At 40.5% G+C, this 27,692-nt stretch overlaps 1 protein-coding gene across 5 annotated transcripts; it reads right to left on the reverse strand.

Annotated features, from left to right (window-relative positions):
• Window positions 1–3,794: 3,794 nt before the first annotated feature.
• On the reverse strand, window positions 3,795–27,251 carry ERGIC2 (ERGIC and golgi 2). Of its 5 annotated transcripts, none has more exons than XM_059847334.1 (15): window positions 27,158–27,251; window positions 23,340–23,373; window positions 22,005–22,150; window positions 19,133–19,241; window positions 17,616–17,662; window positions 16,556–16,626; window positions 15,958–15,998; window positions 15,142–15,243; window positions 13,612–13,707; window positions 12,764–12,819; window positions 11,707–11,805; window positions 10,483–10,580; window positions 6,999–7,161; window positions 6,061–6,140; window positions 3,795–5,273 (listed from the first exon to the last, which is right to left on the reverse strand). In XM_059847334.1, the coding sequence occupies exons 3-15, from the start codon at window positions 22,108–22,110 to the stop codon at window positions 5,208–5,210; spliced, it is 1,134 nt and encodes a 377-aa protein (XP_059703317.1). In that variant the 5' UTR covers window positions 22,111–22,150; window positions 23,340–23,373; window positions 27,158–27,251; the 3' UTR covers window positions 3,795–5,207. The 5 variants fall into 5 exon arrangements, with proteins under 5 accessions (XP_059703317.1, XP_059703313.1, XP_059703316.1 ...); XM_059847330.1 differs by having other exon boundaries at window positions 23,340–23,398; window positions 27,158–27,206; XM_059847333.1 differs by lacking the exon at window positions 23,340–23,373 and having other exon boundaries at window positions 27,158–27,236.
• Between the last annotated feature and the right edge of the window lie 441 nt (window positions 27,252–27,692).

Genomic DNA, 27,692 nt, shown 5'->3' on the forward strand with positions numbered 1-27,692 from the left:
GTCCTATGTGCTGAGCACTCTACAACTAGACAATCTTATGGCAAAATCCACTCTCACCTTGTAATTACAGGAAAATTTTCAAGGGTAAAACCCAACAACCTCAAACTCTTTCAGTTCCATTTTTGTGGCTATTACAGCTAAACCCAGCAAGAGACACAACCACCTGGGCTCTGCAGGGACTCAGAAGCAGCTGCTGCAGAGCAACTGGTGCTGCTGAGTGAGTCTGAAATCTGCTTTGCTGGCCAGCCTGGCCAGCAGCTGTTTGCCATGGCCTCCTGTCCCCAGACCACACCAGGGTCCTCCTGACCCCAAACCAGTCTGGCTTTCTTTTCATTCTTTCACAAATAAAATTACTGGTCCTGCAACTCTGCATATTTCTATATGCAGGGCATAACAAAAAAACCACGAACCAAGCCACAACGACATTTTGCTTGAATTTTGGTAAGTGGAAGCCCCACAGAGACATATGTTTTCCGAGCATGCCTTCAGCTCTCACCCAGGGGAGGCTACGCTACCCAGCCTTGAAGATTCATATTTTGATTAATTCATGTACCAGCTCTCACAAAACTCCTCTGGAAGGCAGGGAAAGGTGACACTGCCTTTCTCCTGGGCCAGCAGCAATCAGAAATGCTTTGGAAATTATGCTAAGCTATGGCAGAAAATATGAAGTATTTCACATGCTTTTATCTAAGCCAGCTCAAATGCATGCCAGTGCTCTAGCAAGCACTGTGTGGAAGAGCAGATGGTGGACAGACCTGCACCATCAAACCCTTGCCAGTGCACAAAAGGCAGCAGGCAAAATCCCTTAAGGCTCCTTGAAGCATTAATTGCTAAACATTAACTTTATATTGCAAGCATGGACATTTTCTCTAACCAGCAGGTCCACTGCCAAGGCCAAATATCAGACACAATTTGCATTCACTGAACACTGGCAGAAAAATAATGTCTTTACAAGAATGTCTTTATCTTTGCACCAATCTGAGTAAGGAAGGTGCAAATAAACCCCAGCTTCAGGGGTGCCTTTTAGAAACAGGGGTCTTAGAAAGTATCCCCAAACTAGTTGTTCTCCTTCCCTATCTTCCCAGAAGAAAGCTGCAGCACTTGGCTGCCTCTGAAGAAACAGGGAGCAAAGAGCTTTATTATCATCAGTGCCACTGGAGATGTGACAAGGTGATCACATCCTCCTGCTTCAGTGTCACTGCATCATTACACAAGACATCCTTAGCAACAGATCCTCTCCCAGAGAACTCAACAGCAAAAAGACAAGGCAACAGCTGCCTCCCTGACCTTGGTTTGGTCTGTTCAGTTAATCACAGATGCATGAACACACCAAATATAATCTGCCTCTAACCCTTCCTAAGCAACTACGCCCTCTACTTAGGGCTTGGTTTGTGAAATCAGTCTCTGAAAAAATCAAAAAGATCCTGCACAGGGCAGGAAGGAAGGTCATTGCTCAGTTCCATGCAGACTGATTCCATCAGCACATGTCCCTGTACTGCCATGGGCCACCCCAAACAGCCACCCCAGGCAGAGCCAGCGGCTGCAGAGAAAGGCTGAGCCCCATACCTGCAGTACAGGTCCTCACCACAGAGCTTTTGAGAGGGAAAGAGGTGAATTTTTTTTCAAATTACTTCCCTGTTTCTAGGATAAGAATGTCAGGGGAAAGCAGGTTGGGTTTGCTTTTTTAAAAAATGGCTGCTACATCTCAACCTAATCCCCTTCCAGCTACAGACAGACATTCATTTCCTCCCCATCTCTCTACTAGCAAGAGTTCCAGAACATCTGCTAGAAAAGTCAGGGACAAGAAGGAAAAGAGCCAGATGTAGAGAAATTTCCATTCCTATACCCACTTCACTGTGTTCTTGTGGTGTGTCCTGCAGCAGGCACCAATGCACAAAACAAAGGAGGTAAGAAAGATGGCAGCTATAAAGTACAGTGGCATTCATGCCAGCCTGACTCCCACAGCCTCTCCATCACACTGCCCACCCACACCCACTGCAGCCCCTCATACACAACTCAAGAGCACAGCACACTCATCTAGAAGCACTATTATTATTATACATTAATTTACCCCTTCTCTCAGCTCACAATTGATTTTTCCCCCTGATGTTCTCTCTCACAGCTGCAGGTTTGGATCAGTCTGCCTCTGCCCTGCCAGTTTGCTTTTTCTGACTTGTCAACGGAGCAAGTACCTGCCCCCAACAGCCTCCCTGCACACTGAAATCTCAACCCATCTTCTGCTGTACCATAAAGCAGCAAGCCCTTACTGAGGGACTCCTGGAGTGCCAGGGATGGATGGCTACAGTCTTGCCTTTTCCCTTCTCTAATCAGAAACCTTTTGCCAAGATACTTCCACACCCAGGAAGTATCGTCATAATTCAGATTTTATAGTAACTTCTTGTCAATGCTGTGTGGTGCTGGCTTGCAGGTGACATGGCCAAAGATGGTCTGTTCTGTTAAAAACCCAGATTGGTGCTTCCCCTAGAGCCATAAAACTGTCACTGGAGCAAAATCTGCTCCCATCCCCTGCCCATCCCTTGGGTCTGGCACAGGCTTCCCACAGCACTGGGGTGCACTGGAGGGCCCCAGGGGACACCCCACAGGCACACACTCCAGGTCTGAGAGGCAGGCATGGTGACAGGGCTCTGCCAACAGCCTCTCCCTGGGGGAGCAGGGCAGCAGCAGGACACAACCCAAACCACACTGGCTGGGCGTGAGGAAGAGTTGTTGGCCAGACAGACACTGGTGTGCAAATCGTGAGCTGTGAACACACCTGATAAAGGTTAAAACTGTCTTCCCCTGGGCTCTCTCTCCTCACCATCGTGTAAGAGGCAAAGGATAAAAATACATAATTTTGACCATCTTTCTAAACCCCAAAAAAGGTATTTTCATCTGCTATCCCCCTTTCAGAAAATACACATCACATTAACCTCTGGGCTTCTCTTTCCATTGGGACACCCATTCCTCCCATTTTTTCATCCTACACTCACTTTTGCATAATGCAAATTAATGTTACCCAAAAGAAAGTCCCTGCAATAAACTATTATTTTCTCCAGGACTTCCCTGCACATGCTGGTTAAGGTGCTGATAACACATGGTACCAGGGTCAGCAGTACTGCTCCAACTACCAAACTAGCTGTGCAGAGAAAGCAAACAGCACAGGGTCAAACTGATCCTGCATTCACTTTGCAACGCAGCAGCTCACATCTGATCATAAATTTTCTTCCATTAGCAACCAGCCCTCACACAAGCTTTTTTTAGATAAAACAACATGAATATGCCACAGAAGGATTTAAGACACATCAAGCTGCTTTGCTTTTTTATGTGAGAATAGAAAACATTTAAAGTTCTGCTACAGAAAGTCAACTGAGATCAGTCTCTCCCACCAGTACAGTCTGTTCCAGGCAGATAAGAAACAAGTGTTAGGAAAAGCCCAAAGCAGAACCAGTCTCAGCAGAAGTAGGGAAGAAACCTCAGAAGGAAATCCCAAAGAGAAATGTGAACCAAAGAGTTTCTCAAGCTGCTGGAGTTCGATTAATCAATGTTAAAAAAACAAAGCACAAAATAGAAAACCTCAAACCTGGCTGTCATCCCCAAGGACCCAGCTTCCTTGAACTTTCTTCTCAATAGCCAAATTCAACAGTTTTTCCTTATTTCCCACATTTTATTAACTATTTCATTTCTTTTTAGGAAGCCCTTCACTTTGCATAGCAAATCAGCTATGTTATTAACACCATGCTCATCAACAAAGTCCAAGTGTCCTAGAAAGTACATTAATGAAAGTCAGCAAAATCTGACAATTCAACAGATATTTTTATTTTTCTGTAATTAGTCCTCTTAATTAAAATATTAATTCCATGGTGAGTAAGGCCAGGATCAGCATCATCTTCTAACATATTATTAAATCAGTTTTACTGAGAAGGAATCATATTAATAATTTTTTACACTGGTGGAGTAACTGTTCAACCACAGGTGTACACCAGTATTTCAGCAGTAACATGATGTTCCATTTCCCAAAGCACCATTTGCATTAATAACATTCTTTCTCAGTAACCTATTTACAATACAATATTGCTCTCTCCGTTTGATTTACCAAAACCTTAATGAACAGCAAGGATTCATTCTGCAGATCCTGTCTCATCACCTGTCTGCAGCAATATGATTCAGATTCCCTGAAGTCACCTACTACCAGCTCACATCCCGTGCCTGGCCCAGCAGACTTCCCAACCAGCCTGAACTGGCAGCTTCTTGCCCCCTTCTCCCTTCCCCTCTCCATTTCCAGGATGTGGATGCTCCCACGGCTCCCACATGAGCAGCACAGCTACAACAAAGACTCCATCAGAGCAATTTCTTTACCAAGAAAGAGGCCTACAAAGATTTCCTGACTTTTTTACTAGGGAGTCTTGGCTTCTATCAAGATCACAGTCAAAAGCCTTACTTAAAGGGCTTCTTATTCCAAGTCCAAAAGCTGTCCAGGCTGGAGCACATTCTTGGAGTCCTTGGGCGCTTCTGCACCAATGCCAGCAGTGACACTCTCACTGTTGGCACAGTGGCTGTGTGGAAACACAGAGGCACTCCTCTGCTCCACGTTTCTTCCACTAAGGAATGGTGGGGCTGCACAAAGGCAGTGGTTGTGACCAACATCACAGCTTGGGCTCCTCCTTACTTACTCTCTTATTCCCATCTTCTTCAGGATTTTCTAGGACCACTCCCTAGCTGTATAAAAGACATCTGAGCCCTCAGCCCCAGCATTATAAAAAAACAAGAAAAGCCAATCCCCCATTTGCACACTTAAGAGAAACTCCAGCTCTGCTACTGTCCATCTGTGGCTGCTACCAGCCCTTCCACACATCCCACTTGTACTCTTTTCTCCTTGAGGCCTGCAGCCTTCCCAGGCATCACTAAGATCATTTCAGTGGTTACGGGCAGCCTCCACAAAGATGTTCAGCTCGACCACGAATACTGTATTGGCAGCAACACTCCTTCGCTCTCCAGAAGATCATCCACCTCACAGGTCTCACAATTTCCTATGTCTCCATGTGCACTCAAAGACAAAAATTACACAAATTGTTTTGTTGGAGATTTTTTTTTTTGTAAAGGCTCCAATTTTTGCTGCCCATCAGCACTGTCTCGGGATATTGCACAATGTTTTTTTTATTATAAAAAAAGTCTGTATCAGGCAGGAAGAAAAAAATTTTCTCAGGAGGCTAATGTGTATTATTGTCTGTAATTAGAGGTAAGTGGTTGCTTGTGTGGCCATCAGGAAGGGGAACCTGGTGAAAGAAAAACAAGGTGTTATTAATGGCTTGACCAGAAACAGAATCTCCATCCTCCCTCCTCAAAAGTATGCATGTCTTTATCCTTGCACATTTCCTGGATGCCTTTTATCCAGCCTCTCACAGAAATATTACAAAAATTTGGTTGCCTTCTTTCCTCTCTCCCCTCTCACATAACCTTGCCAGCTGGCAAACTTCAACCAAATTTGAGAGAAAGGCAGAGGTCTCACAGGTATCTACAGGCTTAAATGGGAAAAATAAAAGTAATGTAAAATCAAGTAGTTGCTAGAGAAGTAATTCTCTTATAGCCTAAAGAAGGGAAAGGTGAAGGCTCAGCTCTTTCACACTGCTTGGCAGTAGCCTGCAGAGCAATAAGGAGCACCACTGAACCCCACCAGCACACAGTGCCTCTTCTCCAGTGTGCAGATCAAGCAAAAGGAGATGTGAAACCAAAACCAGGACAGGGAGATCAACCAGACCTGGGAAACATGTAATTTTTGGAGCAATATGAAAATAAAAAGAAGACAGTAAGGACAGTGAAGGGAATGTAAGACATCTAAGAGACTCAGCTGCATTAATTCAGTTTGTTAGAGAACTCTACTTCCTTATGTTTTAAGTTTTCCAGCTATTTTTAAAAGCTGTTGAATCTCTGCTAATATGAATGTCAAGGGGAGGGTCTATTGCAAATATCTTAAATTCTACTGGGACCAAGTCCCAAAGCTGTCCTTATCATCCATCCTCAGCTGTACAACTTAGAGAAATACTTAGAGGAAGTTCTCCTTACCGATGTGGATCTGTAAGAGCCCAGTCTGAAACGGCAAAAAATAATTTCTGCTACAAATCTTCCAAAGCCATGTAAAATTCCTGCAACATCAAACAAGATTTAAACAAACAAGGAGTAAAAATGTATTATTTATGGAAGCATTGCAAGAAAGCTATGTACCATACTTAGATAGGACACAGTACAGTAAACCCATACATAAACCACTGAGAAATTAACATGAAGAACGGATATATCAAGGACAGGGCAGGGCAAAATTCTAACATTCAGAAATGCATCAAGAAAGCAAAGCTACCAAGTAAATGTAATTCCCTCTGCCAGCTTTCATGGGTGAAAATACATTGTGTGGGACAGAAATATCTACTTTGAAAAGCAGCTCTTAGTTTGAACCTCTTTACTGAGCTCTCTTCCAATGAGAGCCAAGGAAAGAAATAACTCATAATGCAGACTCTCTATTATATCTTGACCAGTAAGTGAATTGTGCCTTTTCAACTTAGTTTACTTTCTTTGATGAAGTAAATCCAGCAGTATACTGACAAGGAAAATCTTCCCAATTACTTCAGATGGAAATTTTATCTCAACTTTTGTCACTGATTTAATTCCTGGATCCCAGCAATAGGAAATACACAGAATATCAGTATGTGTGTGTGTGTACACACATATACATAGATATCTGTGTATCTATAGACAGATATAGCCTTCCTGTTCCAGAAGTAAATTAACTTTGCTATAGTTACCAAAAGGGAAACAACCGGCCCTCACAACACCAGAAATGCCATACTGGGACACCAAAACTGAGTAGCATTCATGGCATATTTCAATGCACACAAACGAGCACTTTGTCTTAAACCTATTAATAGGACTCCCTGTAATTCATCCATAGCAATCACCACAATAAAAAAAAGGCAATAGAACATAAGAAGGAAGGCACTGATAATCACCTGTAGTTGAAAAAATTCCCCCAATAATGCCACAGAGCCTCACTAAGAACTGCCAAAAAGGCATGTGTTCTTCTGTCACCGTCACCATAAGTGAACTGATGTCGTATTTCATGAATATTCCTGACACTCCATGGCTGCCAGCTGCATGGTTAATTACTCTTTCCTGAAAGAAAAGACAGAAACACTTGTTAGTCACACTTGTTATTAGTAATAAGAAAATCAGTGTTACAAGATGGGATGACTGAGTTATTTAATCATAGTTAGGAATGAACAGAAGATTGGGGAGTATCAAGGCCACTTTGATCAGTACCTTCTAAAAGTCAAACATCATGAACTAAAAATTTACTTTCCTGGTCACTGGTCTGCTGTGCTGCATATCAATATTCACTATTGTGTTTTGGTACCATTCTCTCAATACTTGCTCACGTGGTCCTTTAAACAGGAATTTATAACTGGATTGGTGTTGATACCTATGAGGAAAATGCCACAGTCTTGGCCTAGCCTGTGAACTCAGGGGAGTGCACTGGTGTAATACTTGCCACAGCTCTTCCTACCTCATCAGCCACTATGAATCACTTAACTCAGTGTGAGACCTTAATGACATTTACTTTGTTCAACAGCTTTAGCAATGACAGAATCCCCAGAGGATTTATATAAATCATAGAATACCAGGTTGGAAGGCACCTTGAGGAACACTTGATTCAACCTTTCTTGGCAAAAGCCTCTTTTCAAACTCTTCGTCAGTTACATCATATCACACAGCAAGAAATACACAACAATAAATAAACACCCCAAACTCATTATGACTACCCAGCACCTCAGCCCTAATCTGAGAAATTTCTAGTTTCTTTTCATTTGCCAAATTCTCAAACCAAAAGATACCAAGGAGGAGAGTGTGGCTGCTATAAATACCTACTTTTTAAAAAAGGTTTCAGGGCAGAACACACCTCAACACAAGCTTCTTTCAAAAGTCTGCTGTCATTTTATTGTTAGTGAAAGGTGCTGATAAATGCGCTGCCAGGTAAGTCTGGCTGAAAATACATAAGGACAGCAGAAAAGAACATAATGGATTGAAGACAAACTCAGCCATGCCTAAGCAAGTAAAAACCAAAAAGACAAGATAAACAGGACTAAACAGAAAAGCAATATATCACAGCTCCACTTCTCTGTATATTTAATAGTTTGTGCTCAAAAAACACACAGAATATGGTACAAAATAAAAAGCAGAACACCACTTTGGAAATTGCAGATTAAGAAACTTCTTCAGTTAGCTAACATTGTCAAAAACCATATTCCTCTTTATGCTACCACACCAAAATTAAAAGGATGCCAAAATAATGTATCAGTAATGATAACAGGTCCCAAAAACTTTGCAGTGGTTAAATAAAACAGACCAATAGGAAATATTTCCATATTTCAAAGCATGACAACTGTCAGCATTTGGACATGCATGATCAGTCATACTAAAAAGGAAGAGAAGACTAAAGGTAGTTAAACAGAACCTCGCCACTGGCAAAGTACAAAACAGTACTTTTGTTTGTTTTTCCTCTGTTATTTCCCTAAGCCTTACTGGTCTTTTGAGGTCAAATGGTGGAAAAAGAATACGAAGTTAAATAGAAAACCCTACCCTTAAAAGAAACAGAATTTTTTTTTTCTGCAAACCATTTTGACCTGCTTCCAGTTTCTACTGCTGCAGAAGATTTAACTTCTAAAAGTCTTGCTAAAATCTGCTAAAAATTAACTAAACTTGCATCACAAAGCTCAGTGAAGCATTGCTAGAATTAAATCTTTTTAACATAAATAACTACAGTATCTCAACCATCAAGAATAGTGGAGAAGATTCGGCCCACACTTCTCAAACTCTGCTTCCTGATGTGCCCAACACTGGTAATTAAACCTCAATGCATTTCAGTTTGAGCCATGGCTGCCTCACCACCTTTTTCCATATCTGCATATGTGGCTACACTTTCAAAATAAGTGCACTAAGGTGTTCAGTGAATTGTTCTTCTTTGTAACTTTCTCAGCTCATCTAACAGAAGTATTTGGTTCCCTAAGAGTAAACACAAATAAACTTTGGAAGCAACAGGGTTGCCTACTGAGGTAGCAAGAGCAAACAAGTACATAATGGACACTTTATCTCCATTATTTACAAGATCTTCTCCAAAATCATGTGTGGTTGTAGCAATTTTTATAAAAATACATCCCCACTAAAAACTGAACAGCTAACTTAGACTGGACAGTTAATTGAAAGAACCACTGTTACATTAGAAGAGAAAAAAAATGAACACAAGACATAAAGGAACAATAAGACAAGCTGTTGACTGGCTTGCAGAAGTCTAAGGGATGCCTTAGTTGTTGCAGATTGTGCAGAGAAAACACAAAGCAGATTGCTAAACCAGCAGGAGGTGGGAGTATACTGCATGATGAAATTCCTCTTCATTCTCTCCTTAGTCCAGCTTTCATGAGTTCTGGAGCAAACCTTTCCCTTCCCTGCATGTCTGAAGCTGAACACCAAGACATCGCCTCTATCCTACTTCTCCTACCTCAGTATTTTTCAGAAGCACAACATGGAATTTTGAGGAAATAAAAAATTATTCTCCCTTGGAGAACATCACAAGCAGTAAATACAGTGAATTTCCATCCTACTAATACCCACATTTTCTTTCAGCCCAAGGCTCTCTTCTCACCTCTCACTTTATTTGTCATTTTTAATTAAACTTTTCACAAAGATTTTTCTTCTTTGACTTTTGAATAAAAGATGAAAACAGAGTTCAGTATCTGAAAATAAGACATCTAGCCAGCACATGGAAGGCTTTATTCCTATTCACAGCAGTCTTTAAATTAGTACTTTATGATATATACTATGCTGCATTAACAACCCTTGTTATGGATTCAGAATTAAAAGCCTCTCAAAACTCAGAAGTGGAAGCTCTCTAGTCTTGATAGTAATTAAATTTGGTGGTTCAACAAAGGTTAAACAAGACAGCTGAGACACTTACTGTGTGATCGGTTTTTCATACAAACTACCTGTTTCTGTTTTTTATGCCCCACAACCAAGTTCAGGGTATTCAAGCAAGCTGCATGTTTGTTGGCTTCTCACATGGATAAAAAGCTAAAGGTGAATTAACCTACACACTAGGTTACACACCTTAAATATTGGAGGATTTCACCACTACTGCTATTCCAGTGAAGTGGAAATTACTGTCTACCATCAATTCTAATATCAGACTCCAGATTTATAGACACAAAACATAATTAGAAGAAGTTTGCATGTGTCAACAAGCATATATATATATATTTCTTTTTTCTACCATTACTGCTGTATGATTTACAGATGAATCTAGTGTATTAGAATGTTCTACAAACAGTCTATTCATGCTAGAGTACTTTTCAAATCCATGGTACTATGTTCACATTTGAACTTTTGTTATGAACAATCACTTTTAGATTTTTTATCTCTGTTTTTTTTCTTTCTTCTACTTACCCTTTCTGTCACTGAAAATTGATGAGTTTCTGCTGAAATTTTGTATGTATGGAGTTTGGTTGGCACAACTGTGATAAAATATTGGAACATCTGATTATCTAGAAGAAAAAAAAAATCTTAGACTGTTGAATCAGGAATAGAGTCAAAGGCCATCTGAGATATTCACAAAAACATCATAGAAATAATAAATCAGCTAAGCCATTTGCACTAGGGACATTCTTCAAGGAATGCCAGCACTGCCAAAACTGCTTCAGCACTATCTGCACAAAGTTAGTTTCCATGGAAAAGACATATAGCCCATTTATACTCAGAAATTTACATTTTTTCCATGTAATGAAAAAACTCACTAAGGTCAGGCCACTCAAAGCTTCAAATGAAACACACAAATAGTGTTTTCCAGAGCTCTAGAACAAGTTTCACACTGTCACATGTTTCATGATGTATACAAATCTCAAAGTGGTCTGAATAGATTTTGGCCATTGAATTGTATCTACAGTGCAGGAAGCCTTTCTAAACTGGTTACATATTTTCTCTCCATTCTAGTGCCATCAGCATGCTCATCCATTTGCTCTTTGTGCAATTCCCTTAAGGAACAAACACCATAGACTGAAGCAATATATTTCAACTACACTAAACCATTCTGGCTGTAAGAGCCAAGGAACTGATTGGCTTTTAGACAACAGTGGCTGTAGAAGCTTCTGGGCTTCACTCTCACAGGGAATGCCAGTGGTGGGATGAAGCAGGTTACTACTCTCCTTAATTTATACATGAGGAAACAAAGTGCTACACAAACCCATCGTGTTTCATCACAAAACACACTTTGGAAAGGACAACCAAATACAGGAATGGAATCCAAGACTCTGGTGCTATTTTTAAGCCAAATCAGGCTTATTTTTTCCCCATCATGACAACAATCAGATCTATGATTCTCCACTGTAACATACTGCTGCAATATGGCCAGACATAGTGCAACTTCAACATAACAAAGCTGGAAAAAACCACAAATCACCTTCAAGGAAACAGCACAGAACAGCAGTTCAGGTATAAGAAAGAAATGACATTTAAGATGCCATGTAGGTAACTGAACAGGGCATTGCTCACTACCAAATTTAGCCTGACACACTGCTTGTCAATCACAACATTTATGAAAAATGATAATACTTTAAATGTAACTATTGGAAAATTCAACAAAGCAAGATGTTTTTTTAAACACACAACACTTACGATCTGATGCAATTTTTTCTGTTCCATCCAACGGATTAATAATTCCTGGAATAAGCTCTCCAAATGACAAATGATCTATTCTATGGGAGAAGTTATAGGCTGAAAGACAATACAGAGAAATGAAGCATTTTTAAATGATGAAATTCTGTACTTAGAGAAAAAGATACACCCATTTCCAACACTGAAATATTCTAATTAATGCATTTACCAAAAAACACTGTACTCATCATTGGATCTACCCCCACTTCAAAGAAAACTCAAATCCAAAATATTTAACACAAAAGTTAAATTTTTCTAGAAAAAAGCTTCTGAACCAAATTGTAACTATATTTGAATAAATGGTGAAGATGAACAGAGTTATAATTTTATAACAGAGAATTTCTAGTTGGCCAAATACTTATATTATTCTGCAGTTCATTTTCTTGTAAGCAATTGCATTAAAAAGATGAAAGTTAAGTAAATCAATTGTACAGAGGAAGAATAAGGCAGCTGCCAAGTCACTACACTGCCTGTTTGGCAGGTACTTAAGACGTATAAAATTATTAAAGTTGTGTTAAAATAAATTCATGGGCAGACATTTGGACGGTTAACCAACCGTAACTGTTTTATTCAAGTTAATTTTTCACAGTAAGTCATCTTTGCTTCACATTAAGTAAGGCAGCAAAACACATTTAATATCTAGACTCATAATACAAAAATGAAGTTTCTAAGGAAGAAGGTTAGAAATTTTTAACCTTTTAAAAAGGTCTTCAAGGAAAGAGGTAGTTTGGACTGAAATACAGGAATTTCAAATGGTATCTATGTTACACCAAAGTACATCTGAAATTCCAGTGTTATCATTACTACAGAAGCAACCTAAAGACAATCTTAATAATGTCAAATGTATGAAAGCGAATTGTTATGGAGTCAGATCATTGCAAAGAATATTCTTCACTTAGGTTTTGCAATGCAATTGCACAGCTAGAGCATCTTTAAAACAGCAACCTAACATAAACTAGGAGACAGCACTCTGACTGAAATGAATCATGTTGGTATGGAAATGACAGAAGGAACTTACACTCATGGCTTACAAGGGCTGCCAAGTGTGCATGGCCTCGAGGGTGTGGTATTGCCCTGAAGAAAGCAACAAATGTTTTATGAATCCACAGAGGACCATGTAGAAAAATTGCCTTCCTCCTCTATTTCAATAAATACTTTATAAAATATGTACATATTTTCATATGTATAACATAATATATATATGCTTAAGTATATTTAACATACATATATTTATATATAAATAGATATAGATATAGATATAGATATAGATATAGATATAGATATAGATATGTATGTATGTTTTAAAGACTGATACCTATTGTGTATATCTATATAAAACCTAAATATGACATTTTTATTACTGTCAATTACAGACAGACTGAACAGTAAGGTCAGGAATCTTGGACTCACCAAAACCCTCTTACACAAAACTAGCGTCTTGAATTTTTAGAAATATCAAGAACTCATCAAGTCACTACACTTCTGGAAGAGTCACCAAGTCCTATGATATGAAAAGCTGCAGAATTGCTCAAGTGACTAACAAATGTTTGACCATATTTGTTCACTCTGTATTTGCTCTCTGACAAAGCATTTCAAGAGTTTCCATCCTATAAAACACTGAAATTCGTAATGACCAATTACATGCAACAATGCACTGCACTGCATGGTTTTGGCAATTTATGAAGAAAATTAACAGTGCAAGAATAGGTATTACATAGGAAAAAATACTAAGCATGAGTACAGAAAGATCAATAAAATCCAGTTATTAAATGAAGCATAAAAGCACACACACATATACATACATGCACTAAACAGAATATAGAAGTTAAGGGATTTTTTTATTTTCAGGAATTGGACAGAACATACTTGCCCACAGTTATGTGAAAGTTCCCTGCCACTTTATTGACATAGAGATGACCATGAATTCTGCATGCATCTGGAGACTGTAATGAATTATCTTCCCTGTTTAAATAAAAAGAACATTGGAAGTACTTGAGAATATCCACTGTCTTGCAGAAATAACAGCAGCACAGTTAGACCTCTAAAAAAGATACAGCATTATCATCTATCTGTCCTTATTGCATTCTTCTGGATCTATAGCATAGATGTGTGAAGGGAAGGAAACTAGTAAAGGTCAGTTTGATGAAATCAATGAGCTTTCATTCATACTTGTATTCAGAGATCTGGCCTACAAGGCTGGCTTATGATATCTGAACACGCAAACAGAGAACATCAGACCATCCCAGGGATTTCTATCTTTCTACTTCCTTCTACCAAAAATGGCTCCTTGGGAAAATTTTCATGCTACAATGAACAGAACCAAACACGTTTTGGTCACATGAACAGCACTGTAGCAAGAAGAGCTTTCAACTTTATTCTTTACAAAAGCTTCCACTCTTTACTCACGTTGTGATGTCCACAACACAAAATCTATTTCCAAATCTGCTCTTTAGAGGGAGATGAAAACCAAACTTTTTTTTAAACACATCTCCAGCATAAATACCATTTAAAATACTGCAATAACAAGCAAGAGAGAGGCACAGAAGGATTTAATTAATCTAAAGACATCAAGCAAATGAGAAAAAAAGATTTTTTGAGCCATCTTCAGGCTTGCCTTAGGAAGGAGGAACACATTTGATCCTCAGAAGGGAGATTACAACACAGGAAGTGTGTACGGCAGCTTTGGTGTTTGCTTTTATTCAGTATTTTTTTGTTAAGTGCTGTTTCTAAGCAGAGAGAATTTCAGCTTTCATGTAGAAAGTGTTTTTCCCTTGGGGGGAAAAATAAAATCACATAGCATCTAGATTCAGCAGACCAAACATTCTGTGCACTAATCTCTTAACATTTCTGAGTAGCTAGAATTAAGTCTTAACAGCAAGCTTTCTCCACACAATCTTAAAAGTGTTATGTTAGACACAGGAATTAATTAACAAAACACATGTGTATTCAAAGGCTGGTTCTTTTAAATGTATGAAGCATTATGACAGGGGTAATAGCAGCACTACTTACAGAAAGGTAGTTTTAAAAAAAGACTCTTGTTTAGTATTGCTGTGGCATTACTAATTCCCATTAAGAAGGAGGCATCAAATCACATGGAATAAAAAGGTGTGTGCCTGTATTGACTTATGTCTATATCAGTACATGTAAGCACACACACAACCTGGAATCCTTCTCCAGTTTGGAAACCCCAGAGGTTTTCATAAAACAACAACTCACCAAAGCAAGTATCAAGTACACTATTTTAAAATTCATTAAAAAGCAGCGAGATCTTTTCTTACAACCTTGTCTTCTGCGGGTAGGTGGAATCATAACCACAATAAAATGTTGAGTCTAATTCACAGGGTTGGAAGAAAGGGCAATAATTTCACAATTTTACAAAATCCCAGTTTTTCTTACCGTGGTGGCAGTGCTGTAGAAGCACTTTTAAATGCACTTTTGAATATCACATCTTGAAGAGAGTGTTCTTCCTGCAGCCTACTCTGAATTAGTTGCAGCATCCTAAAGATTAGAGACAAGTGTAAAAGCAACAGTAAAACAAAATCTAGCTACACAATTCATCATTGGCTTCAACTGCAGGTTGCAAGTCAGAAACTTTGCAAAATTGACTACAGTAATAAAGCATTATATTAAACTTTGGGAATAGTACTTTATACAGAATTTAAAGTTCAAGTGTTCAGAGAAGTGTTATACCAAAATACTAAAACTAGGCAGACACCCAAATAAGCGTCAGTACTATTACAAGATTACCACTATAGCGGGCACACACAACACCAAGATATTAAAGTGATAAACACTGTATCAATTAAGTTACAGGAAATAATTAATTTGTTTTTGCAAGAATGTGCCAATTTGTTACAATGGCTCAGCCTTGACATTTAGATAAATTTTAACACATTTGATTCCTTGATTTTAACTTGTGCTATCAAGAGTTCATTTGGAAACAGAAGCTGAGCGAGTTGATACATCTTGGCTTGCAGCTACATGATCCCATTGAACAGTTAAGTCCTAAGCCAATCTTCTTTTTCCATAGCAGAGATCTTAAATGATGAGGAAAGCAAAGTAACTTAGTATCTTTTTGCAGGTCCGCATTCTTAAATTACAAGCGGGAGCTATTAGACTCAAGACAGAGCTGTGTCATATACTTCTGGCGTACTTGAAAGTCACTTCCAGTACAAATAATACAAACCATAAACATGCCTCTCAGTGATTTACCTTTGCAATTCTTTTTGTTGTGGTGTGAGCTCAAACGGTACCTGAAACAAAAATAACACATCTAATAAAACACACAGAATGCATCCCTTCCATGAAACCCAGAAGAGAATTAGGGTGTGGGTATAGAGCTATAATCAATTTCACACTTGGTACCACAGAATAGTTTATGAAAGGACTTTGCAGTTTAAATAATACATTTTGTGCTCAAGTATAAAAAGTTCTGTCCCTTCCCAACCAGAATTGCGAAGGAGCAATCTTTGAAAGACAAGGGTCCAGGTGCAGATTGCATATTTCTAGGCTCATCCCACATGAAGCACTAGAGACAAGCCACCAGATCTGCTATGTTTCATCAGCATTACAGGATTCCTAGTACCATCTGCTCACCAAGTTCAAACCCAAATATTGGTTAACACAAATGTACTCAGTAAATTCATTTGCAATTAATGCTAGAAGCTGAGATGGCCAACAGAGATCAACTACAGAATGTTCCTCTAAGAGGTTGGTGGAGAAAAAAAAACACAAGCAAGCAAACCAGCCCAGTAGTGCTTTGCACCAAGAGGAATTAAATTTTTAAATAAAAAGGTCAGAATCAACTTACTGGTTCATAGATTAACCCATCTGCAGAGGCAACCATTGTTTCTGCTAAATCCAGAACATCAGCCCCCACATCTATTTTAAACAGAGAGAAATATTAAGTCACACAGACAATCAAGGACAAGCAAAAAAAATTCAAGTTGAAATGAAGTTTCACAGTGATAAACTTCAGCATATGTTATTGTTCCTTCAACCTATTTAACCTTCAGTATCAGCTGATGGACATTGACTAAAAACTCTTCATATCTGCAGTATTTTCTCACTGATTTAACACCTACAGAGAAGTTGTATGAACCACACATACAAGCTTTCTAGGATCTGCTATGCATAAATATTCTCTCCTGCTTTACAAGCACTGAACAGAGAACAAGACTAGTCAAATCAGAAGATAAAAGTTTGTTTGCAAAAAATAACAAAAAAAACCACTAACATACAATTAATGCTAATTACACTAATTAAAATTAATGCAAGATTTAAGCTAGGCAATAAAAGTACGTCCTGAAAATTTGCTTGCATTCCTGGTAGAAGTAGTATTCTCTCTTCTCTCAGGACAAGCAAGAATGAACACAATTTAAGCTCATTACCTAAATTATGTCAAAATAATACTGACTATTGCCTTTAATAAGGAAGGCATCCCTCTTATGTTCACTAGCAGGATGAAATAATTACGTGATGGTTTCAGTGCTGTTAAACAGCAGGCCAGCTTAATACATCCCAAGTTCATAAATAAATAGAAATTGTTAAAAACTTCTGCTGCTGATTTGTGTCTCACAATGAGCTTTTAGAATTTTTCAGCTAATGAGACACTGAACAACAGATCCTGTTCTTGCTAAAACACAAAGCAAGGCTCTGCAAGATAAGAATGAGATGGCACAGATACTCTTCTTTACATTTCTTACATTTCTTCAATGAGTCACATGCCATCAAGATCACTACATGCCATTAAGATCAGAAGAAATGACACTGGTAAAACATTCTGAACAATATCCAATTATATTGTGAGCAAGTGTGCTCTCTGAAGAGGATTTAAAGTGTTTAAAAACTTTCATTGATGGAATACTTACATTGACACCTCATGGCAACTGTAATATCAATATTGATCCTTAATTTACTGGAAAGAAAAAAAAAAAGGCAAAAATACATTAAGCAACACTGAATACAAGTATCAAGAAAAAAATCTCAGACTACTTGCAGAAATACAGTAAAGTATCAAAATTTATACTAATAAATATAAAGCTGTTTAAAATTTGGGTGAAGCAACATGGATTTTTAGAGCACCTTAAAGCACTTGTGACTTAAAGAGATAACCTCCATCACACCAAAAGTCTGAGTGTGTGGCATTCCCCAATATTCTGGGCATTTCCTATTGGTTTTCATGTTAGTTTCACAAAAGTAATTTAAACTATAAGGAATAAACTCCCTCACTATAGTCACAGGGTTCTGTTCTCAGGGAGCTTCCTCCAGGACTTAGCTGACCTCAAGCAAATCACATAAGCAAGGGCTTCAACACTGACTCAATTCGGATCAGACAGGGTCAGCAGAGAGGAGAAAAGCAGTTAAAATTATACCAGTCTCCATTGGCTCAAACTGTGAAGAACCATAGGCTGAATGATTAGCCCACAATCAAACTGGGGAATCTGTAGTAGGACATACCCCAAACCCCGTAAAAGCCTCTTAACTGATAGACTACCCTTCCCATGTGATGGCTTCACTTGGGATATAACCTACATTAGCAAAGACCTAAATGTGAAATCCTAGCTGTCTGAATGGATTTACTATCATCTGAGTTTTTGATTCAGCTCCTTCAAATTTTTTCTTTTTTGTTTTTCATTACAGAAACCTTCTTTATTTCTGATGTGCAAGACATCCAATCAATATATGTATCTTTAGCCTGTTACCACAACAACTACCTAAATGGCTCTAAAGGTTATTTCAGTTCAGTTTCAGTCAGTTCAGTTCGTGGGTGCCAGTGTCAAACCATGACACTGACACATAACATTTAAAGGTGTTCAGAGCACAAAATCTGCATTAACTACACAGGGACTCCAGGGTGCCTGACCAGCTCTGGAAGAAAGGCAAACAAGTTCCGACAGGCACATGAAACCAAGAGCAAACACATCTTCAGGGGGGCTGTATCTGGAAACAAAATTAGTAGCAACCTCTAGATAATACGGCAAAGTTCTGAGCGCCTCAGGCTCACCTCGAACAGCACAAAGTACAATGGCAACATACTAACCACATGAACTGGAGAAAGCCACAAGGGGTGGGTTTACCTACCTGATGCAGAGTTACATCTTACAGCGATCTCTGAATTGTTACCAAGTAATTCCCAAGGGAGCTCCTCCAATAACCCATACTACTTTGACTTCTTCATAGCAGAAATATAAATTTATCTTTTTTATATATTACATGGAAGAAAAAGCCCCAAAACAATCGACACACGAAAAATCAAATCCTTGCAGTATTTAATTTGAAATTTCAATTATTAATTGCTTTCAAGTCACATGAACATTTTAAATCTATTCTTTCCTGAAATGCAGGCAATTAACATTTTAAAAAGAATTATAAAAAATAATGTTACCTAGTAAAATCCTTGTCTACTTCATATTCATATTTCATCCATGTGTCCCGGTACACCATGAACTCCATTATAGTCAGGAAAGCTATCGTTGTAAATGCTATCAGAGAAACTGGTGAGAGGAAAAAGAAGTAGAAATTCAGACTGAGAGAAATATTATTCAGAAACATAAGCAGAACAAAATTCTAACAATTCCAGAAGTTGAACATTACCAGTACAACACTGGTCGCTTTGATTTAAAAACCCAAAACCTGCTCTTAGAAAGTTGCTTTCATAATTATAGTATTTGTTTTTCGACAGGAGTGGAAAAGAGTAAGTCCTACCTTTGCATCAAGAAAGTACTTTTAAAGCACAGTCAAATACTGGAATGATTAGAAAGCTGTGAAATCTCTGTATGGAAAATCTAAGAACAGGCTAGATTGTCCTCCACATATAAAGTACACACAAATCACTCTCAGGGATGGTCTAGGAAAACTCAATCCTAACTTCCAATGAAAGAAGAAGGTAGTGCATCTTGAAATTCCTTCAAGCATCCACTTGTCTACAAGTTAAGTTTTTATAACAATTTTTTTATATCAAGTTTTAGACTCAATAAGCTAGCAGACAACAGAAATAAGATGCATTATATTATTTGTGTATTGCAGCATAGTCATGACTCCCACCCCAATATTTCAAACAAGTCTCTCTCTGGCAACAAGCAACAGAGAGAGAGTTCTTCCACCAATGAGTGAAGAACTTGAAATTATTTTTAGGATGAAAACTAATTGGTGTATTTTAGCGGTACATGCGCTTCACTTATCTCCAAGGCAGCCTACTCATCGCATTTGCAAAGTTGTAAAGTGCAAGGGGAAGATCGCCCTGCTGCACAGTCAGAAACACAGTAATAGATGCACAGAAGCACCTGCTATGCCCTTTTTATTAAATCATGGCTTTTACAAGCTTGAAAACACTTCAATTATGGCGCATAGTAGCAATCTGTACAGCTACTGGCAGTGTAGGCTTTTTCATTTACATTCCGTGGAATATCTCTATGGAATCCGTGAAGGGCAAAAAACAAGACAATTGTTGATAGGCTTCAACTCCCTACACAGTGGTCCCCAACCCAGAGGTGGGAGCAGAGAATAAAGGTACTGTCCTTGGGGATCAGGAAAGAAGCTATTGGCTGTTATATGGATCAGCAATGTTTCCAGTTCCAGCTTTCAGCTGGCACTATGTAACAATCACACACATGAAACCTTTCATGTCAACTGCACTAATCAGTTAATTATTCTGGCTCTCAATTGCCTTCTGGGACCAGTAGGCCAGGCTCACCCCGGCTATGCAGCAATAGGACAGCTGGAGCCATATCAGCTATCCAGAGCCACACAAACACAGTAAGAGCCATAGCTGCTTTCTGGATAATTCTGAGCAATTGTATGTGTGGATGCGAACAGGAAAAGAAAGTCTTGCAGAATTTTCTTTCCTGAAGGGTCTCCGAGCCCCAGAGCTGGAGTCTCAGCCTGTTTGAGAGACCAGTACTCCTTCTGCAATGGGTTTGAAGGCCGTGAAAGTCTGAGAATAGAGTCTTGGAATGTTTTAGATCCCTATCACATCAGAAAGTAAGCCTGACACTTTAATCCTGAATAAAGGAGGAATACTATACTCAGATTTCACAACAGCACAGAAAAAGACAATCCTATATTGTCATTTATATGGTAACTGGGATAAAACCAAAGAATGTTAAAGTAACTTCTGGTGTTGAGAAATCCTTAAGGCATCATTCACCAAAGCAAAGGTCTCATGAAGGATGGTGCTGTACTACAAAAAAGGATTCTCTAAGCATTTGGTGTCTTTATGCAAAATACAACATAGAAACAATACACCTGTTTCCTCAGGAACTGGGACTGACATTAACATAGAATTATTTAAATACTTCTTAGACATTATTTAATATACAATAATCATGTAATTATTAACAGTGCACTTGAGGAAACAGCAAAGTAATATAGAACCTTCTGATATTTCCTTCTACACTATAAGAGGCATAACAACTTCAAAGGCTTATCTGTGGGTTGCAATTGCTTCCTCAACTTTTTTATTTAACTGAGTTTCAGGCATAGTCACACACAAGAGAGATTTTTGTCCTCCACTTCTAAGTGCTATCAGTTTCCTATCTGCAAATAATTCCAATAGTCCAAGAGATTAAGTCACTATTTTCAAATCAGGCTACCTCTAACTCAGCTCAACTTAAAGACAGAATTTTATGATCAGATACATAAAGAAAGGTCTTTTTTACAGCTTCAGCTTTTTCAGAGAAGCTCAAGTGACTAAAAGGGAAAGTACAAGCACATGTCCTGGATTAAAGTGTTTAGTTCTTCAAAGGGCTTTCCTTACTCTTAAAATCTAGTACACCTTCAAGAGAAAAGCTTTAGAAAACTGCTCTTCATCCTGATGCTCAACTTGTCTCTGGAGAATATTTTTCTACTGTTGCAAAAGCATAGTGTTGAATCCCACCATCATTTCAGGTCAGGTTCACTCAGTCTCACACAGAAACCTGACACCAAGAAAAGAGCTTGGTGAGACAACAAATGAGAAAGTTTTATTACAGCCTTGGCACAGTGCACTTCCAGTTGCAACTGGTTAGAAGTTTTTATTTCTAACTTTTACATTGGGTTCAGTCTCACCAGCTTTATACAAAAATCTCCCTTCAGAGAGCTTGGATGAACAGATGGATGCATCAGCTTGCATAAGATACTATGCCTTTACTTGAAGGGATGAGCTCAGTCAGTCCACCAAAGCATTCAAGAAACGAATTTTGGCTAGTTCAAGTGAACAGAGATGCCTGTCTTCCTCATGCTGAACTTTCTATCAGTATCAGCATCTCAACAAGGCCTACCTGTGCCTCCACTGGCTGAAGTCTCCACATAGCTCTCAGGAACCTTTGGAAAGGCATCCAATTCTTTCATCAAATTCAAGGTCTTCTTCCGATTCAGTCGCCTCATCTTCAGCACACTCCTCCACCTCTTCCTTCATATATTCCCTCTAATGTCAGAATAAATTGTGATTAAAAGACACAAGCAAGATTGCTCAAACTGACTGGCTTTAACATAAAGCCATTCAAACCCCAGAAATATGTTTTCAAGAAATACATGCTAGTCAACTGGATGGTCACTCTAAGTTCAAGAAAATTGTTAAGACTGGCCTGGACACTGCTGCTTACAGTCCAGCCACATCCAGCACATTCACCATTTAATTATTAATTTCCTTCTCAATTAAGTTCTTATTGGTAGTATATATCACATAGATATATATCACATTTCAAGTTAAAAAAAATCAAACTCAGTCCTGAAGTAAATTTGCTAAACAGACCTGACGGTGCACAGAAGTCAATGACTTAGGAGGAAATATCTAACAGGCTGCATAAACTTCAGAGGATGTCAGACAGCTCTGGGCTCCTACATTTGGCCAATGCAGGCACAAATTATATCTTAACAGAAAAGAAGAATGTGCATTTCACATTTTTACAGGTGTAGAATATTATGATTGTAAAATGACCTTTTTTTTCCCTCTATAAAAATACTTCCCAAAGCAAGTCATGGATCAAATCCTAACTCCATCCTTCAGAATAATGTCGGTACATGATATGATCTCTGCTTAGAGTCATGTTAAGCAGCAAGATGCTGAGAAAAGCAGCTTGCCCTGGAAATACTGTCTAAAACCACTTCCAAATCATACAAATATGCTCACAGCCTGGTCCTGCCAATACACTGCAAGTTTTAACAAGTTGACACTGTTGTTTTTCTTCTGGGGAACTGCTGAACTTCACCCTGAATTTCTGAAGCTATGAAAACCATCATGCATTTACTGAGAATATGTCTTCTTATTGTTCATTATTTAAACACAATAAGGTGGGCAAGCTAACCTACACCGCCAACACATGAGACAGCTCTCATCATCATCTTGTAGAAAAGTCTGAACCCATCTACCCTGTTTCAAGAGAACATCAAGTCTCTGGCATGTCCTAGTGAAATTACTCAAGATCTATTCCCTGCTCTGCCCCTTCTGGTGCTGAGCAGTCTCTGTACCATGCAATAACAAAGCAATGGGCTCTACTGGAAATGAAAGTTCATACAAGAAAAATCATCTATGCCTGTAACTTTCTCATTACACAAATTGACTTCAGACACAGACTCTGCACTTGGTCAGGCTACAGAGATCAACAAAATCGTACCGTGTGTGTTGCACAGGATTCAAAGAAACACCAACTGGAGTGGGCAGAGAAGATAAGTGCTGGAACAGGCTTTAAGTTATATAGCATTTAAAAAATAATCAGGAAGCTCAGATAAGGCAAAGCAGCTGCTTGGACACAACTGAAGTCATAACATGAGTTAGCACAGAGGAAACACCAGCGGGGCTTGCCTGTTATCCTACACATATAGCAAGAAAGCCAACATAGCACCCTTTCATCTTCTGCATATCTTCCCTGCTATCGCATGTGTATGAGCACACCGTAAAGAGGCACAAGATAAACACAGGGAATCTGAGAGCACTTTACTAAAAAACTTTCTAAATCACCCTGCATCGGCAAGTATGTGGATTTTTGTAACCCAGCTAGAAATATGCAATCTGTTCATTGGTTTCTTTAATCCCACACAGACTCACTTTACACAGACTCACTTTCAGCTACAAACCGAGGTGGAGACCTGATGCCTTCCCCCTGCCCATCTCCACACATGTACTACAGACACAACAAAAATATGAAGTCCATCGCTATGAAAGTAAGGTATTATGAATCCAAGAGCCAATTGCGTTAAGAAACATCATTAGTATTATTATTCACGATAAATAAGGGACAAAGCACAGCACAAATGCCACTCAAGACCAGAGGCCCGCTCGAAGCCACGGCAACTCCGTCCCAGCTAACGGGCACGGGCAGTTTTCTCTTTCCCAGACAACTTGGCAGCAAAGCCGCCCCGGCGCGTCCCAAAATCCGCTCCCACGGGCGCGGAGCGGACCCACGCCTGAAGCCCCTGCCGGGGGCTCGGGCCCAGCTTCCCACGCCGAGGGAGGCCCCGGCCGCCAGCTCGGAGCCTTCACACCTGTGCGGGCCGCGGGCGCTCCCCGCCGCCGCCACGCACCGGGCAGCCGCGGAACGGGACAGGCCGCGCCCCCGCCCTCCCCTACCTCTCGCTTCTGCCGCCGCTGCCCAGCGCCGCGGGCGAGGCCAGACGGGTGAGACGAGCCGCAACGCGCTGCCCGACGCCCGCCCCGCTGAGCATGGCACCGCCGGCCGGGGCGGGCTCGGTCCGCCGCCGACGCCCGGCGGGAGCCGCGGGCCGACGGGAGCGGCGGAGCGCCCCGCCCGCCCCCGCGCGCATGCTCGCAGCCCCCGGGCATGCGCCGACCGCCGCGGCCCGGGACGCGCTGGGACGAGCGGGAGCAGGCGCACATGGACACGGCGGGGCTGGGCGCTGCCGGGGAGCGGAGTCGGCAGCAGCCGCTAGCTGAGCCCCAGGAGCCGCAGGGAGTGCGGCCCCGCGCCGCTCGCAGGGCTCCCTGCACAGCCCAGCAGCCGGTCCCGCAGGCGCGTGGGCTCCCGGGCGTGACAGTGCCACCCCGACGTGACAGTGCCACCCCGACGTGCTGCTCCGGAAAATCTGTGACCGCGCGAGGTACTTAGTGATCTTTTAAAGAGATGGATGACAAGTACCTTCCAAAGCTAACCGCTGTCACGCGGCTTGCACTGTTAATACTGGTTTGGCCACTGGATATAGAAACAGGCAGCCTTTGAAAAGAGGCAGCATCTTGGATTAAGTAGAAAAAGACTTTAAAATAGTGGCCTGTAACAGTGGAGAAGGAAAGATTTTAAGCCCACAAGCCAGTCTTCAGACTTTAAGTGAAAAAATTAAGAGGGCTCACGTATACCCAAAATCTCAGTCCTTTTCCCTGTGCTAGTGGAATTAACTAATAGGCACTGCCTCTCCACAAGCTTTATGCCTTAGTAACTGCAGCATTAGTTTATCTCCAGATTTTTCCTTACAATCCTAGCAAGTCATATCATGCTACTGCCACCCTGCCCACAAGTAGCTAACCCAACCTAGACACAGCCAAAAAGGGAGCTCTCCCAATATGTTCCAGGGCATAATGAGATCTTAGATTATATCAAAATGATTTTAAAAAGTTGCTCAATATAAGGTGTTAAAGAAAAAGAAATTATACTGGACATCTATCTTCATAGATCTGAAAAAATAGACTGAAGACTCCAGTGGTTTTGATAGCATGGCAAGCAAATAAAACCCACACCCTAGAAACACAAATAGTGGTGAATTCCACAGCATTAATTCAGATTTGCTCTTTTTAATGATTTAGAGGAAAAAGTAGATCAATGACAAAGGAGTTTCAATAGCATGTCAAAGTATACACAATTTAAATTAATTCTTTGGGTATCTACAGCATCTGAGAATAAAAGGAGCCTGAAATAAGAAAGAAGTATGAACAGATTCAGAGTATTTTGTGCTTTTTAGGGGTAGGCAGGAAGAAAGGAAACAAACATGCAGCAACATGCCAGTGTTCTCACTGAATTGTGATCAGTCTGTTTCCATCATTTTAGGAACTATAATAACAACTGGATCAGACAGTCAAAAAGAAAAAAAAAGAGGAGGGGGGAAGTATGATATTAAAGAGATAAATAACCAGGCTAAAAATATGTTTACTGTACATTTGTTCCCTCATCTCAGAAAGAGCAAGCAGCTTTAGGCACGTAAAGCTCTTATTTTGACATGGCTAGGTCCTAGGGTATAAAATCCTTTAGCTAGGGATTTTTCTGGCTAAGCTCTATTTTCCCTTGAAATGCTCTCGGCACTGAGGCTTGGAAGGAGAAACTGATAGATCTGGTTATTAGCTCTGCAGCAGAGATGCTCAACAGATGTTTTCACAGGCAAACAATCTCATCTGCTCACAGACAAACATGGGCTCAGCCCATGTTGCTCAACATCACACTGAGATGCTTCTTACAGAGCAATGGCACTTCTGCCACAAAACTGCTTGCAGCTTTGCACCACTGTAGTCTTATTCATCACTACAGATGTCTCCATGAGATTTTATGAGGGAAAACACAGGGAAAAAAAATCAGAATTTAGAAAAATCAGAGAAAGTTTATATAATGATAACATTGTCCATTACACTAACGCTATGTATTTGACTGCACTGTGCTAAAGAGACACAACAGTAATTGCACTGCACCCATCAAGTACCAGACTACTTTAATTCAAGCCTTGCTCCTTTCCCTACACCCGAATGTTTTCTGCTCTCCTGATCACACCTAAGTCGTGGCAGCCTATAAGTATCTGCCAAATAACCTCAGGGAGCCTGACAAGGAAGAAGAAATTCAGCTGACAAGAGCAAACCATGCAGGTAAGCCAACAGGCTGCCCCTCTGCTGCTGCTTTACACGTTTGATTCAGTTCAGTATTTAACAAGATCCAAAGCACCCCCAGACTTAAATGCAGCCACCTATGCAAAAATACGACTGTCTTCCCAAAAACCCCAGCACTTCTTAACACTGGTGATTTATGAAGTCCCTTGATGTGTGTAAAGAGAGGAAATCACATCTCACGCCTATATGGTTTAGCAAACCACAAATTACGTAGGACAGAAAAAATATTCGCAGGAGTATGGGCTATGAAGAACATTGATATCAAAGACAATAACAAAGAGGGTGGTAGTAGACCAAACAAGAGAAACAAATGTAAACATGCACAGAAATCGCCCACCTGTGCTTCAACCCACTTCAGCATTAGTTAAAAAGCTGGAAACCATGTGCGGGATATAAAACTAAAATCAAAACCTGAATAAAGCGTGTCGAGACTACCATGACCCCATCGTTTACTGCTGCTACAGTTGCCTGCACAGGCGGTTCATGATAGCTGAAAAAGCATTTTGTTAGCGGGAAAGGGCGAGAGAAAGGCTGGATAGCAGGAGTGGGATCGGCCAGGAGCGCCTGCAGGGCGTGAGGCGAGGCAGGGATTCAGAGAGAGAGCAGCCGCTTTACCGGAACGTGGAGGCACCGAGGTGGCATTAGGAAGGAAAAGGAGGGGCAGCGGAAACAGGTGCAAAAGAACGAATATGGAGATGAACGGTGGGAGTGGCTGGAAAGGGGGTGGAGGAGAAGAAAGTCCTGGAGGTTGAGAGATGAGGGCTGGGAAGATTGGAAAGGATTTGGCATGAGGGAGGGGCAGCAAAGGGACGACGAGGGCGGACAGCGGCGGCCGCAGTGTCTGTGAGGGCGGCCGTGAGGGCCGCGGGCCGCGGTGCCCTGGAGCGGGCTGGGGCGGGAGCGCCCTCGGCCAATGAGGAGGATCCACGCTCCAGGAACCTGGAGAAGGCGAAGGGAGCTCCGGCCGCCCGCGGGCTCGCCCGGGGCACGCCCGCTGCCCGCGGCTGAGGCGGCGTGTGCCGGCCCGGAGCCGAGCCGTGCCGTGCCGTGCCGTACCGAGGGTGGTCACTGCCGGGGGGTTTACTCATGGGCTGCCATGTTCTTCGTCTGTCGAGCTGCTATCAATAAAAATAAGCTGTGTATGGAAGAC

The sequence above is a fragment of the Haemorhous mexicanus genome, chromosome 5 (assembly GCF_027477595.1).
Source record: "Haemorhous mexicanus isolate bHaeMex1 chromosome 5, bHaeMex1.pri, whole genome shotgun sequence".
NCBI classification, from domain to species: Eukaryota; Metazoa; Chordata; class Aves; order Passeriformes; family Fringillidae; genus Haemorhous; species Haemorhous mexicanus.

Excerpts from the sequence above, each read along its gene's own strand:
- ERGIC2 (XM_059847334.1), bottom strand. The coding sequence starts at position 22,110 with ATGAGGCGACTGAATCGGAAGAAGACCTTGAATTTGATGAAAGAATTG. Across the intron at positions 17,663-19,132 it reads GTAGACAAGGATTTTACTAG|TAAATTAAGGATCAATATTG; the intron begins GTAACATTATTT and ends TTTTCTTTCCAG. Across the intron at positions 6,141-6,998 it reads GGGAATTTTTTCAACTACAG|GAATTTTACATGGCTTTGGA; the intron begins GTGATTATCAGT and ends TTGATGTTGCAG.